This window comes from Cololabis saira, chromosome 1 (genome assembly GCF_033807715.1).
Source record: "Cololabis saira isolate AMF1-May2022 chromosome 1, fColSai1.1, whole genome shotgun sequence".
Lineage (NCBI taxonomy): Eukaryota > Metazoa > Chordata > Actinopteri > Beloniformes > Belonidae > Cololabis > Cololabis saira.
In genome coordinates this window covers 32,928,769-32,946,631 of record NC_084587.1, presented here as the reverse complement: position 1 = coordinate 32,946,631, position 17,863 = coordinate 32,928,769, and the positions used below count along the sequence as shown (strand labels likewise).

The following is a 17,863-nucleotide window of genomic DNA, read 5'->3' as shown; positions in this document are numbered from 1 at the left end:
CCCAGAATATTCTAATTTTTTGAGATATGATATTTGAGTTTTCTTAAACTGTAAGATTAATTTAAGCTGTAAAAGATTTAATTTATTAAAATAATAAAAGGCTTGCAATATTTCAGTTGATTTGTAATGATTCCAGAATGTATGACATTTTTGTTTTTGTAATTGCATTACAGAAAATTACAATATTCTAATTTTCTGAGACATTCCTGTAAGCATGAGTACAGTATATGACCGTGCAAGATGTTTAACATGTCAATTTCTGCAACAAATATGAGAAATAAGACATGTACTTTCCTCTGTTCAAAATTTAGATATTGCCCTTAACATAAGTCAATATGCCCAAAAACACCAATGCTGACGACACAAGACACAGGTAATATGAATGATTTTATTGAAGTCTTTAAAAACAAACTGTAAAAAAATAACTTTAAAAAAGGGCATACATTAACAGAACCTCATTGAAGAAAAATATTTATAAAGTAAAGATACGGAAATGAAATGGGGCAGTCAAACACACAAACATACAAGCACACACAAACCAGCCTACACACAATAGGACAGTTCGTGCCCATTATTTTTCTGTTCAGTAGGATGAACTGTAATCAGACACACAAGACCCCCTTAAGAAAAATAAAATTAAAATTACTAAATCACAACAGCAGGAGAAAAAAAAAAAAAAAAAAAAAAAAAAAATACACCTGCAAATTAAAAACACTGAATGTAAAAATAAAGTTAAAAAGGTACTACGGACAAAACGTGAAGGAGAAAAACAAAAACAGATCTTTCATACAAACCTATCATTTATTATTCAAAATACTGCTAAATGTTTGTTTTTTTTAAACCCTTCAAAAGCTGAGGGGGAATCTAGATGTGAGTCAGTGTTGAGGTGTTGTGCTAACTTGCAAGCAAATAAGCTTATTTCACATTATTAAAAAAAAAAAAAAACATTAAGATGAATTACAAGGTATGGTACAGTAATGTAAAGTGGAAAACCAAATTGTAATCAGGGCAGGTGTTTAGTGCTATTTATAATGCATGGACAAAAGGCATTCATTTTTCAATTTTGACTTTGGGAGGGGAAAAATATAAATAAAAAAAAAAAAATATCCAAGGTTAGAATAGAAAATTTCTCAGTGAGCGAGTAAACCATGCTCTAGTCTTGTTAAAGCCAAAAAAGGAAAAACGCATCCAGAGATCCATTACATCCATCCTAAAGACCGAACCATTTACTGGGGCTGAAAAGAAATAACCACAGGACAAAATGAGATTAGTATTTCTTTTGCAAAGATACAAATGATCTTACTCTGTGTGTAAATCATATTTATAATATAAATATGTTTTGGGTGGGATTGATATAAATAAAATTCTACTTTTTACACCTCCTGAAATAGTTCTATAAACAATATTTCTAAAAAAAAAACAAAAAAAAAACAAAAAAACACAATACTGGAAATAAGAGGAAACATCTGAAAACAGAAAACTAATCAAAGTAGCTTCAAGGTTGGTGTTTCATGCAGTTATACCTGTTGTCCCTGTTGTGGAGCAGCTGCTTGTCCAGGAGCCTGTCCTGCCTGTCCATAGTAGGCTGCCTGCTGTCTGTAGTACTCGGCCCAGGCTGCACTGTAGTCCTGTTGGCCACCAGCTGCAGCCCCGCCTGCTGCAGCTGCGGTGGGGGCTCCTGTGCCTGGAGCAGAGGCTGCTGCTCCAGCAGGCTGGGCTAGAAAAACCATGCATAACATTCAATTACAAAAAAAAAAAAAAGAATGGTACTCTGTTTTGAGCTAACATAAGAAAAATGTACTGACAAAAAAAAAAAAAAAGTCATTCATGGGGCGACATTTTGCACTGGCTCTTATTGCAGTGAAACTGAAAGAGCCCAAGCTACCAGCCCTCTATCAAAACTACTTTCCCTTCACCTTGAGGCCTGTAATCTTTTCACTTCTAACATTTTCCCACAGTAATATTGGTGAGAGCAGAAAAAAAAGCTAGCTTGTCTTATTGAGGCACAGCTGTTCCCCTTTGGTGATTCATATTAACCAAAAAGGAAGTGGCACAGTTCTGCACCAGTGTGTGGTAAGACAATATGCAGACATTGCAAACAATCAAAAGACAAGAGCATTGTGTTCTGCAATGATCCATAGGCTGGCTAGATGACTTTAGGGTGAATTTTGAACCCATTTTGAACCCTGTAGTGATTGTAGCCCAGTTTGAAGCTTTTCACAACTGGATGTTTAGACAAATAATCCTTGAGTGAGTGGCGTCATTAAAATAAATTTTTAAGCGTGCACAATTAACCCAGAACCTACTAGATCTCCTCTAGCTGAATACCCCTACAACCAATGAGAATGAGCAGAACAGATAGCATCACCAACCAGATCTTGCATACTTTCTTTCCACAAACATGGGCCCTTTAGTCACATTTGAGTTTGCGAGTTTCTGCAAGACCTAATGTCTGTGGAAAACTACTGAAATAGTTACTACAACCTCTGGCTAAGATGTTTAATAATGTTAAGAGGATCATAATATTAAAAATACCCTTGCGCCTGGTGTACAGAGCTGCACCGACGCAATCGATTACGCCGATTACGTAAAAACGCAGACTTGCATAGAGAACACCCTGACAATGGTGAGTACAAGTAGCATACATTCATTGAATGGCCCTTCTACCTCTTAAAACCAGATTAGAGCATCAGATTTGGGACTTTTTCCAGGGAGAGACCCAACAAACTGTTGCTGTGCGTTCAGTAAAATCCAAATACTGTATCGGAGCAGCACAACCTCCATGCGTGAGCATCTCAGAAGAAAACATCCTGTAGTTCTCAAACCTTAAAGTGATGACTCTGCAACAATACAAGTATTTGCCTAATTTTTAAGGGACAGCAAAGGCATTAGCTGCATTAAATGTAGTTTGTTATCTTATAGTTTTCACGTGTACATTTTGGCTTTATCATTTTCTGGTGTAAAAAATAAAAGATGCCAACGGCTTACCTGCCGTGTTCCAGCCTATTTGGGTCTTTTTTGAGCACTTAAGACTAAACAATAATATTAATTTTTCTATTAATCTGATGTTTGTGCTGTCTGTCAATATAATAATTTGAAAATATACATCCCTCTTTGTGCTATCACCTGGTAAAAAAAAAAAAAAAAAAAAATCATTTAAGATTAAAAAAGTAACTACATATCGTTAGCCTCATAGCATAATTGCCTAAGTTGTATTTGAATGCCTTAGAATTACGCAATTATACTATGAGCCTAACGATATTCAACGTGAATTGTGCAGTTATTAAGGCTTGTGATGGAAAACCATTAAAACTTAGGGCAGAACTTATGTTAAAATTATGGACTTTTGAACAAAGTCACGTCTTAAACAGTGTTTGCACTTTGAATAAATTATTTTAGATTTATGGATATTGTTCTGAATAAACCAAATAATGCCTCAAGACACTTTCTTTGATTTATGTATGAAATCTATTTAATTTTTTCACATTTAAAAAGTTGTGAGAATTGTAAAATGTATTATTTGTTGGCATTTAACATAAAGATGTATCCAAAGTGTAAAAAATAAAAAAGATGAATCTACAAAAAAAATAAATCCTTAGGGCCTTAGTGGTCTGTGCTTGCCATGCTTGGTATGTAGCCGGAGTTGCTTGCAGAAACCATCTCCTGCAAAGGCAGAACAGCGGCACAACAAAACGTTCCACCACTCCACCTCAGTGTTTTATGTTCTGCTGGATCTTACGCTCCATCCTCATCTCTGAAGGCGTTCTTGTTTAACTGTATTTTCAGGTTACTGTTATCACTGGGGAAAACACCGTACTGTCTTAATGGCGATGATATTCTCCAGAAAAGTTAACGCAGAAATCAATTAGGTGCGTTTCCACTAGTCGGGGTTGCGGGTAAACCCACCCAGTTGTGTTCATGTGAAGTGCTGAACGTAATTTAAAAATCCTGATCAGTAGAGACCCCTGCATGAGGTTCCTGTTGGCCAACCTGAGTACCTCTACAACCACAGGAACGTCTTTTTTCTCCCAGTAAAGGTTCCTGAAGGGCACTTTTGCTGGGCCGTTCCTGGTAATGGAGATACGTGTCAGCAATCCCCCCCCCCCAAAAAAAACCTTCTACCCAGAGCTCCCACCAGGGGAAACGCGCCTTATGTCTTCAGCATTTTATTTTCACATGAAAATGTAAAGTTGCAGAATATCACAATCATGTAGATCAAAGTAGCAATCACCCTTTGTGATTGACGTTTCAGTTTTAAAAACAGCATCTAGTTTAATCTCTTTTCTATATTCTTTAAAATGGTGCAACTAGTAAATAATTCAGAAACACTACTGCTGATAGTATTGTAGGAAACACGTTTAAATACTGTAACGCTTGATCACACATTTCAGTCTTTCAGTCACATTTCAGCAGACCTTTGTAATTGAAAGATCAGTCGAATAAATGTTTACCATGTGCATCATGAGGTTCTACTTACTCATGCCCATCTTCTTATAGTACTCCTCCCAAGCTTTAGTATAATCTGGTTGCCCCCCTGAGGTCTGTGCTGCTTGACCCTGGTCCCCTGGTGCTGGTGCAGCTGCTGCAGGGGCTCCTGAATTCTGGGCTGCCATGGCACTGTTTGGTTGTTGACCATAGTATTGTGCATAATAGGCTGCCCATGCTGCATTTGGGTCTGCTGCTGCTTTATCTGAAAATACAAGAGCAAAAGTTAGTCGGACAATGAATTCAATAAAACAGAATTGGGGAAAATCTAAGCACGTTTCCAACAGACTGCACTCACTTGGGTCATGAGGATTTGGGGCTTGCCACTGTTGATAAGTATTGCCCCAACCTGGAGCACCGTACTGGGGACCAGCAGGTGCAGCTCCACTGTAAAGAGAGTTTAAATTAAAAAACTGCTTGTAGATTCCAGTAACTAAAATATTCAAGGTTGCTCTGTGTTGGTTGCAGGCTGCACTTACTGGGGAGCTCCACCAGGAGGCCCTACATTATAAGGGTTATGATTGTAAGGATCCATTGGCCCTCCAGGGCCAGGGCCAGGACCACCACCACCACCCACTGGACATAATGGACCCTGGAAATAACAGAAGCAAACCAATAACACTAAATTAGTTGAGCACATGTGCGATTTCTTTCCCCACCCCCCCACAATTATACCATAAACCATACCTCGATCTTTTCTTCTATTAGCTGCTTTGCATGGTCGATCTGTTCTGGTGCACCTCTGATAGTGAACAGTTTGAAGTTTGGGTCACCGTTTGGTGGCGGCTGACGGGATATCTCCACAAACGCACCAGTTTGTTGGTTAATGGATTTAACATTCTCGCCTCCTCTGCCAATAACTAGCCCACATTTGTGAGCAGGAATGGAGAAACTCATCTCTCCACCTGGAGGACCCCAATTGCCTTGACTTCTACCCCACCCGCCAGGTCCTGGAGGGCCCTGAAGAGAAACATTTGTCTTTAGTTAACATGTAAATGCATATGATAAAAAAAATAAAAATAAAATAAATCTATCAATTGCCCGCCTCTGCACTTACCCCTTGCCCACCCTCCTCCCGGGCACGGATGCTCTGTAGGAGGTCAGTGATGATTGAAGCAGCATGTTGACAATTGTCTGGTGGACCCATAATATGGGCAATCTTTTCAGGACCCGTACCATCATCTACAAAACATTAAAAACGCACAGCTGATTAGGGAGAAGGCAATGTGTATTACGATGGCTGACTTATGTGATTAGAGGTAAAGCACAAGAATTCAAAGAAATATGGACACCTTTAATGGACTTTCTCAAGCAACAATAGAATATATATGCCTGTAGAACAAGTGTGACGATCTAAGTTTGTTTGTGAGACTATTGAGTGTGACATTTTTTTCTTTTATTTTTCTTAGTTTTTTTTTTTCCATTTAATTTTAATTATTTTATTTTTTTTGTCTTGTTTTCTGTCTTGTTTTATTTTTGTCTGTATGGACACGGGAGGACCTGCTTACATTTTGTTGGACAATTAATATGATACTTGCTGATTGCTTTGTTTTTGTACATTTATATTGAAATTTAATAAAAATAGTAAAAAAAAAACCGCACAGCTGAATTTACTGATGAGATATTTATGAAAGCCCTGAAAATCTATTCAAATCATATTCACTGAAAGGAAAAATGATTGAAACTGCTTTATTCTGTACAGGAACCATCCATTGCAGGTTTATGCCCTGTATTAATCTGAGACAATTAGTTTAAAAACCTTTTTGAAACATCAAAAGAAACTTGTCTACAGAATGTGAACAAATAGCCAAAATGTTTAATCAAAGACACATCTGAATTGTGATACTGCGATATCTCCTAAAGTAGGCAGTCTAACATTCTCATCAACCTTTGGACCATAAGATGAAACATTGTAGCATCTACTGTGCACGTGGGTTACCAGGTTTAAACTGTATCTTGACTCCAGCATCACTCTGGATCTTCTTTATCATTTCCCCGCTGCGACCAATCACAACCCCCACAGACGGTCGGGGCACAGCTATCTGCAGAATTAGAAAAGGGTGTGATGACTTCTCAAGAGCTGTCAAGTCTAAACAACTCTGGAAAAACACAATAAGTTTTAACTCTGCCGGTACTATTAACGTACTCATTACTTACTTCAATGCCACCTCCTCCGCCGCCGCCGCCGCCACCACCGCCTCCGCCTCCTCCACCACCACCACCTCCTCCACCCATCCTTGATCCATATTCAGACCTTTCTCCAAAACCAGCATGATCCCTTTCTCTGAGAATCTCATTAACCATTTCCTTTGCTTGCTATAAAAATGACACAGAAGGTACAAAAGGAGGTCTTAAAGTGACAAGCAGGATTCAAATGATTGCATATTTAAATGACACCACCTGTGCCCTGAAACAGTACCTGCACTTTGTAGGGGTCTCCAATAATGCGTAGAGGTTTATCTACGTTGGGTGGCTGTGATCCATCTTGAATAAGAATCATTTTAACTCCAGCTCGTTCCTAGGAATTTGTAGGAGAGATACTTTACACTCAGTACATGGTAAAACTACTTCAATCTCAGCATGAACATGGCACATTGTTCACTATCCAAGTAGAATTCTCTGCAAGTTCATGCTGACAATGATTACTGGCAGACAGCTCTAATATTGCATAGCAGAGCTCCGTCGCAGTACACCGTAAGTCTCACCTGTAACTGTTTGATGGTTTCTCCTCCTTTACCAATTATAAGTCCAGCTTTGCCTGCAGGGATGATCATCTCTTGCATAGAACCTGACTGACCATTACTTGACTCATGACCCCTGGAGACAATTTCATCTATAAGTGCCCTGGCTCTCCTGGAAACATAAATCAAAAGGACAGGAAGGTAAATAAATTGACGTGTTTAATGCTACAGTATAACACCACATAAGCAATTTTATACAATCTCACACTATACTTTGAATGGCATCATTGTTAATATAAATGACCCTGGGAAGAGCTGTGTCAGATACTCCTCTTGTCTCAGGAGACATTGGCTTAAAAGCCTGCATTTGTAATTCTCCCTGCTGGACAGGTTTTATGTATTTTGTCCTATGTTATGTTTTTGTATAGACCACGAGTCTGCAATAAACTTCTACTACTACTACTACTACTACTACTATACTGAATACATGTGCAGCATGACCAACTTTAAAAATCGACATAATACATGTCATTATCTTTTGTTTTTTTGCACAATAGTTGTCCTTATCTCTTTGATTCACTGTGACTGGAAAAGCCAGAAGTTAAACAAAGTATCAACTAGCTCTCTGGGGGTTTTGCACCGCTGCAAAATGGAGTGACGGAGAAGTCCGAAGGGTTCACGATGGCGTCACGGCAAAGGCGCAGGCTCTGCGTTGGTTTAACGCAGAACCCTAAATCAGGCTTTAATGACACTTAGCCCTTCGAGTTCATTAGTGATCAAATCTGTCTGCATAAGTTATTGAAAGATGCTGCATCTGCAGCGGGGCTTTGGAGCCTTGAGAAGGGGAGAGCAAGCAAGCTTGGAAAGTTGGTCCGTCTTGCTGCAGCTAAAGTACATGCAGGGATTTACTGCATATGCAGGATTCTGTGAAATTATGCAAAATGCCCACAGTGCTGTGCTGAATTTCAGGCCCACAGCTTCTCAACTCTTACAGTATATGCAGACGTTTCATAAGTAAAAAGACATTTTATCAGAAACTTTGTGGCTGGTCAAAACTTTGTCGCATTTTAGTTAATCAGTATCTATGATGTGGGTTTTTTCCTTCAACAGTGAAGACATCAGTTTACTTCCACAGAGCGAACTGTCGCTCAAAAAACATTTTTACAAACTCAACCATCAAACTAAATCAATCTTCAACTTTTCTCAGATGTGAATGACTTGAAATACCCCAGAAACATAACTTTTTCCTAACAGCTGCTTTCAAAATCAAGTATACATATTTTTAACCAAAAAAGAAGAAGAGCAGAGAAACTTACTGTACGGCATCTGCTGACCCCGTCAAAGAAATACTTCGTTCTGGAAGACCAGCACTGTCTGTGAATAATGAGACAGCGTTTGTCAATCAAGACTCAACAGAAAATCTATTTGAATATTTTGTTTGTAATGAAAAAGTATAGATCAGGTCACCATTCAGCGCACCATGTGCAATCTGGACCTTGCAACCGGAGTCGTGTTGTATTTTGTTGATCTGTTCACCTCCTCTGCCAATGACTTCAGGGGCAACAGCAAAGACATTTAAATTCAGTTTTTACACATGCAACACAGTGAGATAGACAAACTGTATGGTGCAAGAAGGAAAAAGCAGTGTACTCACTAAGACCAACCATGCTATCCGGGACCTTAACTTCTTCCGTCATCGCAGAGGGCCTGACACCACTGAAACATACAATAAACAAATGATGACATCCAACAACAATTTTACTCACAACCATATGGACCAAAAATACTACAAAGTAGCAAAATACCTTTGCTGGGATAGAGCGACTAGTTGGGCTCCAATAGCTGAAATAGAAGAGAAATGGGTAATGGGAAACTGAACAGGGCAAACTCTTGCAAGTTAATCAATCTCGTATTTGACATACATATTGCTGAGTCTCTTTCACTTTGTGATGCTACCTTCTTGGCTTCAGGTTCATCTGGGAAAAACAAACAGGTAAACAAAAGGAAGAAACAAATGCAGCAAAAGTGCCTCTTTGTTGTAATTTCCAACCTGCTTCTTCAAGGGATCGCTTCTGTGCCGGGTATGGATAACTTTCAGGTCCTCCATTGTTTGTCACTGGGGGAACATCTCCACCAATTTTAGCTGCAATCTAAGGGGAATAAAAAAATAAATAAATAAATAAAAACTACCAAATTAAACTAGTAAGAAAAGTATAAAAAGTTAAGAGCTTTTCAACACTACTTTGAGAAACCACTGATCGATGAATCACAAATCTGTTTACTCTCAAAGAGAACTAATAGAAGTAAAGGCTGTGATCAAACGGCAAACAAATGCCGTGGATCAACCCTGTACACTGTTGTTCACACAAGATCAGAGTTTCCTCTTCTGACATAAGTAATTCATCAGCACGAGTCGCTACAGCAACAAAATGAGTTTCTCCCAGGTCTCCCTGCACAAGACTTCCTCAAAAGTCCCAACACCATTTATTTCAACTACTGTCCACACAGTGTTTTCCAAATACTCTTCAGCTATGTTTAGCAGTGACTTAAGGACACAGTCACTAAAATGTCCAGACCTCCTCAAATTAGACCGAATATGAATCCCTTAAAACAAAAACAAAAAACATGCACCAATAACAAGGTGAAAAATGCTGGTTAAAGAATTACACGTTAAATGGGAACAAAACTCAACATAAAACCATGGAAAAGGTGTGAAAACAATGTTTTCTTTGGCATTTGTTTTGACAGCCTGAGTAAATATCACAAAAGCACAAAGAAATGTCAGGATCAGACTCTAATCCCTATAGACTCGTATATAGGAAAGACCGACTGAATAGTTATAATCATCATATAAATTATTGACCCCCATGCAGAAGATGAACAGATGTTTAGATGTGAGAGCAAGTATCAACTGAAGTCTTAATCCTTCAGTACAATGGGATGTCGAAATGTTGAGAATGTCTCCCGTCTAATTAAGCATTAAAGCCTTATTTTTTACAAATTCGTGGTTATAATACCCGTGCAGTGGCGTCACCACAGTGAAATGTGAAGTGTCTGATAGATTAATTAGCAAACACGAGGGAGTATTGGACCTGCCGGTGGTTGCGCTAACTTAAGGCTGATTTATGGTTCCGCGTTACACCGACGCAGAGCCTACCGCGTAAGGTACGCGACGACGCGCAAACCTTACGCCGTAGGCTCTGCGTCGATTTAACTAGCGTGTCCACACACTTCAAGAAATAATCCCGAATGAGACATTTCCTCGTGTTTTACGTGAACTACACATCTAAATTCATGTCGCTGATTGCTCTTAACCCGCTACTCTCAGTCAGTATCATTCCCAGAAATCGGTTTTCAGCTCTTATCTCTGGGCTCGTCTGCTCGCTGTGTGAGTGTAGCTAACGTGGGTCGAGCTAGCGGCGCTAACTAGCTCGCGGCTACCTGCTACCTGCTACCGGGGATTTACCTGTCGGGCTCGCTGCACCGCGTCTGCAAACGCGTCTTTTTTCCCCCCGGAGCCGACTCCATTAGACGGCAGGTCGCTGTAATCCGACATGCTGCTTCTGAGGCGCACAACCAGGCATACAGGGGTCAGGCTGGGTAGCTTTATCCGGGTCGCGCTGCGCGGAAGCGGGAAGGTTACCAGCGACCAGGAGACACCAGCACGGACACGTGACCACGGCTGCTGGCACGCCGGCAGAGAGCTGCTTAAAGCGACCAATCAGCGCCCAGGGGCTGCTTCTTCTGTGGTTTCCAACGTTGTTTTTTTCATCGTTTTTACACGAAACATCGCCGCCAGCCGGCTGCTCACTAGAATACAGATAAAAACACAGTTGTAAAAAGTAGTAAAGAAAAGTTGTAAAAAGGGGCAGAACATTATTATTATTATTATTATTATTATTATTATTATTATTATTATTATTATTATTATTATTATTATTATTATTATTATTATTATTATTATTATTATTATTATTATTATTATTATTATTATTATTATTATTATTATTATTATCTTCCCGCAAGCGGTTGCTCTGATGAACTCTCACAAATAACAGTCTCAGAGTAACCAAACATGTGCAATATATAAATCTCTTTAATATTCATGCTGCCTCACTCTGCTGCACCCTCTCACTTTTTATTTCTTTGTACAAATTTAATTTTTTTTATCTTGTATTCTCTGCATAATTCTTGTCTGTAGAAATTGTAAATAGGTCATACTTATTCTCACTACCTCGAACTGCTGCACCTTAAAATAATATAATATTTATTTATAATTTTGTACATAGAAATTCCACATTTGTCTATTGTTCATTTGTTTATTTAACACCTTTAATACCATAGAGAGCGAAACTACCGGAGTCAAATTCCTTGTTGGACATTGTTCGAACCTGGCCAATAAAGCTGATTCTGATTCTGATTCTTCTTCTTCTTCTTCTTCTTCTTCTTCTTCTTCTTCTTCTTCTTCTTCTTCTTCTTCTTCTTCTTCTTCTTCTTCTTCTTCTTCTTCTTCTTCTTCTTCTTCTTCTTCTTCTTCTTCTTATTATTATTATTATTATATTATTATTATTATTATTATTATTATTATTATTATTATTATTATCATTAATAATAATAATACTACAGAACTACAATCAGAATCATGTTTATTTGGCCAAGTCAGGTCAAACAAGACAGGGAATTTGACTCAGTTATTTTCGCTCCCTGTACAGTAAATAGACAAATGGCAGCTCTTATTAATATATATACAGTTTTAAAAAAAGTGAAAGGTGCAGCAGTATGAGGTAGACATGGTTATTGAAAGGTGCATTGTTACACATATTATTATTATTATTATTATTAATAATAATAATAATAATAATAATATTATTAATATTAATATTAATATTGCACAATGTTGATTTCTCTGAGACTATGAGTGTTGAGAGAGAAAGGGTCTGTGTCTGGAGGTTTTGGCGTACAGAGCTCTGCAGCGCCGTCCAGAGGGGAGGAGTTCAAACAGACTGTGTCCATGGTGTGAGGGGTCTGCAGAGATTTTAATAATAGAAATAATAGTAATAATATTAATAATAATAACAATAACAACAACAATAATACTAATACTACTACTACTACTACTACTACTGCTAGTACTACTACTACTACTACTACTACTACTACTAATAATAATAATAATAATCAGAAATCTGAATCAGAATCAGAAATAAGTTTATTGCCAAGTAGGTTAACACACACAAGGAATTTGTTGTGGTGATTGGTGCAACACAAAAGAACAAATAATATTAAAAGAGAAAAAGTACAACATGTTGGTTTTAAAGTGCCGGAGTAATGAGTCTGTACAAAGGTGACCTAGGATGTGCGTTAATGTGACGCATAAGGTCAGAAGTGGCATACACTTTAAACATACACTTTAGACCCCTTTTTCAGAGATTGACACAATTTGTCTGTGAGATACTTTAGTTGAGAAAACGCAGAGATAAATTTCAATTCAATTCAATTCAATTTTATTTATAAAGCATCTAACACAACAGAAGTTGTCTCTAAGCGCTTTCCAGAGACCCAGAACATGACCCCCGAGCAATTATTACATAAACGTAACATAAACAGTGGCAGGTAGAAAACTAAAATAGAGGGAGACTTGCAGTATGGCAAAAGTGCAATCTTAAAAAAAAGGTAGTTATAAAGTGTGAACAGAAAACACAATCAAAAGTGCAGCAAGAGAATCACCTTAAATAGATACGTGAGATCAGATTGTATTAGTTCTGTCAGGCAGTCAGGAGACATGATGATGAAAGATGAAAAGGTGTGTCTGCAAGAGCTTCTTGAAGATCTGACTTACTCTGCTCAACTGAAATAAACTCACAGCAAACCCAGTGCAAAACAGTTGTTTTTTTAATTATCAAGATGGAGTGCAGTGTGATTGTAATCCTGGTTTTCATCTCTGCCTTTGCTCTTTTGCAGACTCTTCTGCTTTTGCTCTTCTGTGATGGACAGCCACTAAAGGCCTCTAAAAAAAGAATGCTTTGGTTTTCACGGCATTTCAGTTGCTTCCTTTGAATTCTGGTGTCTCTTTATCTGACTACAGAGCCTGGATTCAGGTACCGATACACTGGGAGAGCTCATAAACCTTGCAGAGCTGACAGGTCAACCCCTATGACTAAAACATCTCTCTGTAGCTCCATTCTAGTGATGATGACTTGTACAGCATGAGTTGCACGTAGGCAAATTCTACTCACAATAGTGTCAGAGCTGGACCGGCCAGGATTTTACTGAGGAGGTGGGTATCTTTTATCATTAGCTGGATCAACATATGCCGTGACCTCAGCTTAATTTGTTGTTCCTAACATTTAGGAGAAATGACATGAGTCAAGAGCATGATTTACAGTTTAAACTTTCTATTCTCATCCTTCATCTCTGCATCAAACCAAAGCAGTGCAACATGTAGTAGTATTAGATTAGGTTTAGTGTCCTCTAGCATATGGAACAGTAACTGAATATACAGCTATGTACTTGGCTACACACACATACGCATGCACGCACGCACACAGCTACAGAACTGCTTGTACATGGATCCACAAAATCTGAACAGATTATTACATTCACATCCTGTTTAGGGTGGATTTATTCTTTCAACACTCCCACTTCAACAACCTACATTCCAAAAAAAAAAGAAAAAAAGAGACAAAGACAAGAGCACAGAGCACTGTGTAGATACGGGAGGAAAACAACTGCGGAAGTGATGCAAGGCACTTGTCAGAGATGTAGGAGGAATTCACCCTTTGACTAAGATGTAATGTCAAATTAAATCCAGTTAAATGTTCATATTAACACTCTAAATACCGTCTGCCGGAAGCTAAATTAGGGTTTATTTGGATTTGGTTATGAAACTGGCTTAACTACTGCCACAGTAAGAATCAATAAAGCTGCCTTGAGCTGCATGTGTTCAGCTGTGGAGCAGAGGAGCAAAATCCTCGGCTATAACCATGGACACCACTTTACCGTTAGTATATGGTTAAATAAGGAAAGACAAATTAATTACAAGAGTAAAAGAGTGTCTGAGGGTGCAAACAGAAGCTCAATTACTGCTCTTGCCTGATGCATCTCTTATCCAACAGGTTGCAAATTGAGATGCCAGCAGGTGGCATCGCGGCATCCAGCTGTTCCATCCTCCAATTACACATAACAGCTGGATGAGCTGCTTTGTGAAATGTGCAGGAGGAGAAGGGGGAAGCTGAGAGCTGCGTTGGTGTGGCAGTAGTCCGCAGATCGCTGATTCAGCAGCTCTTATGTGTCAGATGCCTTCAAAACACAAATTCACACACAGTGCAGCCTCACTCCAACTTCAAAGATGTAATTACAGTTTTTACAGCGCTCTTATAATTCACAAACTTAAAAACTGTATTTCAACACAAATTCACCAATTCACTGCAGAAACATACATTTGTTGTTGAGAACCTACAACAAAACACACAGACACACACACAAATGGATTCAAATTTGATTTTTAAATTATTTCTTCCATGTTTTGTTGACTGTGCTGTACAGAACTGCTGGATCCTCTGCAGCCTCCTCACTTCTGGCCTCAAATCTGCAGAGATGACATAATGTGAGATAAACAGACACTTCACCGCAAAATGTGATATTGACAAAACTGCTGGAAAAACATTGATTATCAGACTGTTATTTTAGTGTGATAAATGATGCTTTGTGAGGAACAGCTCACCTTTTGGAAGTACCGGCACTGCTGACTGTAACAGTAGCATATTCAACCATCTCCTCTTCTCTCTCTGGCATCACACATCTGTGAGACTGAACTGGTCCAGTGTTGGAATAAACAGCTTCCTCTGGTTCTTCTGAAAAGTAGACACTGGCATAGGAAAGTTCCTCCTCTGGTGGTGGTGTCTGCAGACACTGGACAGAACGTATATGAATAGAAGTCAAAAGTTAACCGAAATCTCAGTGAGAAATTAATGTAACAGTTTCATTTTTGTTCATGAATGGAAAATCATGAGGTTGAAGGATTGTGTGAAATTCCTTTAAAGCAGCGAGTTATCAAATATTCAAAACACTGTAAAAAGTCACAATTTTAACAGAATACACAACATTTTGAATGATCAAATCTCATTTGGATTCACGTGTTTTGAAACAACAGCTTGGGTCTATTTTGTTTTAAGAGTCTATAAAGGGCCCGTGGTTTAGTTACTTAGTTCACAGCTCAAAAAAGCATTCAATATATTTCTAGAAATGTCTTTTGTCTCCAAGAAGGACACTTTTCAAAACTTTTTAACTATCTTAGAAACAACAGAACAACTATTTCTGTATTCTCTACTGGAAGTATAATAAAATAGGGATGAAGTATTAAGCTTAAATGAAGAGGAGACATGAGGATGAACAGCATTAAAACTAGTGAATGTGGATTAAACACTAATCGTTCTTCTGTTGTTTAGCTCTTTGAAAATGAGCTGTAAATTGTAGTATTATTTAGGAGCCAGAAAGCAGTTTCTGTTACTCTGAAGAAGTTCTCTCAAAGGCTTGAAATGTTTTCTTTTGATCTTGAATACAGTTCCCATGTAGGGCATCCTCAGCTCGACCGAAAACACCCCGATGGCAGAAAGGGGAGTCCAGTTGCCTTGTTTCAGACCTTTTTCAATGTAAATGTCAAATTTAATTATAAAGCACCTTCAAAAACAACCGAGGTTGACAAAAGTGCTGAACAGACACGGAGATGCACAACATCTCAGCTAAAAACTGTAATGAAACTGTTTGACCTCCAAAGAGACTCCAGGAGAACCAATAAAACTCCCACCTGGTTGGTTTGTTATGAACCTGAACTTGTACACAGCTGAGTCTCTCTCTTTCAGTCCTGTGATTCTCAGACTGCAGATTCTCTCATTAAGGTCACACTTCACACGACCTCTGTAGTCTGAGTCTGTCTTCAGATCTACAGGCCCTTTATCATTCTTTTTAGTAAACCATGATGTTCGTTTTATTGTAGTTTTTGTCCATTTTACTTTGAGTGGGTATGTGAAGGTGCAGTCTATGTCCACTGTGGATCCTTTTAAGGCACATATCTGAGTAGAAGTGTATTTTACTGACCAGTCATGTTGTCCACATGACGCTGTAACACAGAACACATCAGAATTAACTTATAGATACACAAAAACTCTCAAAATGTTATCAAAATCCACAAAAACACACCCCTTCTGAATCTTTAAGACACATTTTCTTCTACATTACAGTACATAGTAAATTTATAAATCATCATTCATCAGTTTCTTTACAAGGAAAATGTCATGTTTGCACCTCTCTTGCTATTAATTTCATGTTTTATCAAATTTCGACTTTTATGATGTTAATTCCTTGTTAATCTAATGAACGAAGAAACAGAATAGTTTAAGACAGTGCTGACTTGTATGTCAGATCTGTGAATCTCAATGCAGCTTTAATGTAAAGTCTTAGAGGAAGTAATATTGTTAACATAACTAAAAATGTTGCTGTTGTCCTTCACCAGTCACACTGTAACCAGCCTGTCGCTGTAAATGAAAGAGCAGATTTATACTCACCGTGATGACCGGAGGTCTGTCACAGTTATGTCACAACTATGTCCACATTCAACAATAAACTAAACTTTCTTTTTCTTGCAGACTTACAATCAATAACTCGTATATCTGTATATTTGAACATGATTTACATTTTCTAGCAAAATTGGTTATAAATGGCATGGTTGTTTTCTTTTCCATTGTTGAGAAAATTGAGTTTACATGTAATGAGCTTTGCAGTATAAATAAAAGTGCCATTGTCGTACATCGAGAGATATATTGGGTTTTAATCTGGAAAGGAGTGAAATGAATTAGCAATGTTTTGTTCCCTTTTTTCATATCGATGTAGAGCTGAAGCCTTCAACTCCATTTATGTAGCAAAATGAAACATAACTGTGCACAGAAACAAAGCAGCTCAAAGTGGATTTCAAGAGATGTTGAAGGTGTTCAACACATGGGGATCAATCAAATAAAAGTCGTCATAGTAAATGAGTTTTAGAACAAAAAGAAAAAATGAAAGCCAGTGCAACAGTTTTAGTTTGCTCTGAGTTCATTGAGTGTCCCATTAGCAACAACTGATGTGTGATACCTGACGCAGTAATGAGGAGGACCGCAAACACTCTTGTTGCTGCAGTCAAACTCCTGGTTGCTTCTCTTCTCTGTGTGTGAGTTCAGGAAATAGAAGAACGAAGTTACAATTAATAGTCTAAATAAAGCATTTAGAATGAAATTAATTTCTCGTCATGTGCAGTACATATAAATCATTAACTCACCATTTCACTTCAACTATCCAGCATCACCTACCCTTAAACTGACCTGTTGTCTTTTACTCTACCTTCATTTGTCGCCAACATGAGCAGAAGTAAAAGTATAGCACGCATCAGAACACTTCCTTCCTTTCACTCTTGGTTGGAATCTCACATTTGAATCTCACATGAGGCAGGTAAATGTGTCACATCTTGTGTAAACAAACTTAAAATTGTCTATTGGAGAAGCGGGTGATACATCTGCAGTGTACACACACACACACACACACACACACGCACACACACGCACACACACGCACACGCACACACACACACACACACGCACACACACACGCACACACGCACGCACACATACACACATCATATATATGTACAATATTTAAACTTTTTT

At 38.3% G+C, this 17,863-nt stretch overlaps 1 protein-coding gene and 1 long non-coding RNA gene across 2 annotated transcripts; both read right to left on the bottom strand.

Moving 5' to 3' along the window:
* Positions 1 to 368: 368 nt before the first annotated feature.
* On the bottom strand, positions 369 to 10,844 carry khsrp (KH-type splicing regulatory protein). The gene is made up of 18 exons (XM_061720660.1): positions 10,633 to 10,844; positions 9,217 to 9,316; positions 9,089 to 9,142; positions 8,972 to 9,008; positions 8,821 to 8,882; positions 8,646 to 8,717; positions 8,483 to 8,540; positions 7,191 to 7,338; positions 6,905 to 7,003; positions 6,643 to 6,801; positions 6,425 to 6,527; positions 5,543 to 5,667; positions 5,173 to 5,445; positions 4,965 to 5,077; positions 4,784 to 4,872; positions 4,478 to 4,690; positions 1,524 to 1,717; positions 369 to 1,235 (listed from the first exon to the last, which is right to left on the bottom strand). Exons 1-18 carry the CDS (start codon positions 10,720 to 10,722, stop codon positions 1,227 to 1,229), a joined length of 1,998 nt encoding a protein of 665 aa, XP_061576644.1. The 5' UTR covers positions 10,723 to 10,844; the 3' UTR covers positions 369 to 1,226.
* A 4,099-nt stretch (positions 10,845 to 14,943) lies between these two features.
* Positions 14,944 to 17,365, bottom strand: LOC133452468 (uncharacterized). Its single transcript, XR_009783258.1, has 3 exons — positions 17,295 to 17,365; positions 16,263 to 16,284; positions 14,944 to 15,077 (listed from the first exon to the last, which is right to left on the bottom strand). It is a non-coding gene; the product is annotated as an uncharacterized LOC133452468 (long non-coding RNA).
* Between the last annotated feature and the right edge of the window lie 498 nt (positions 17,366 to 17,863).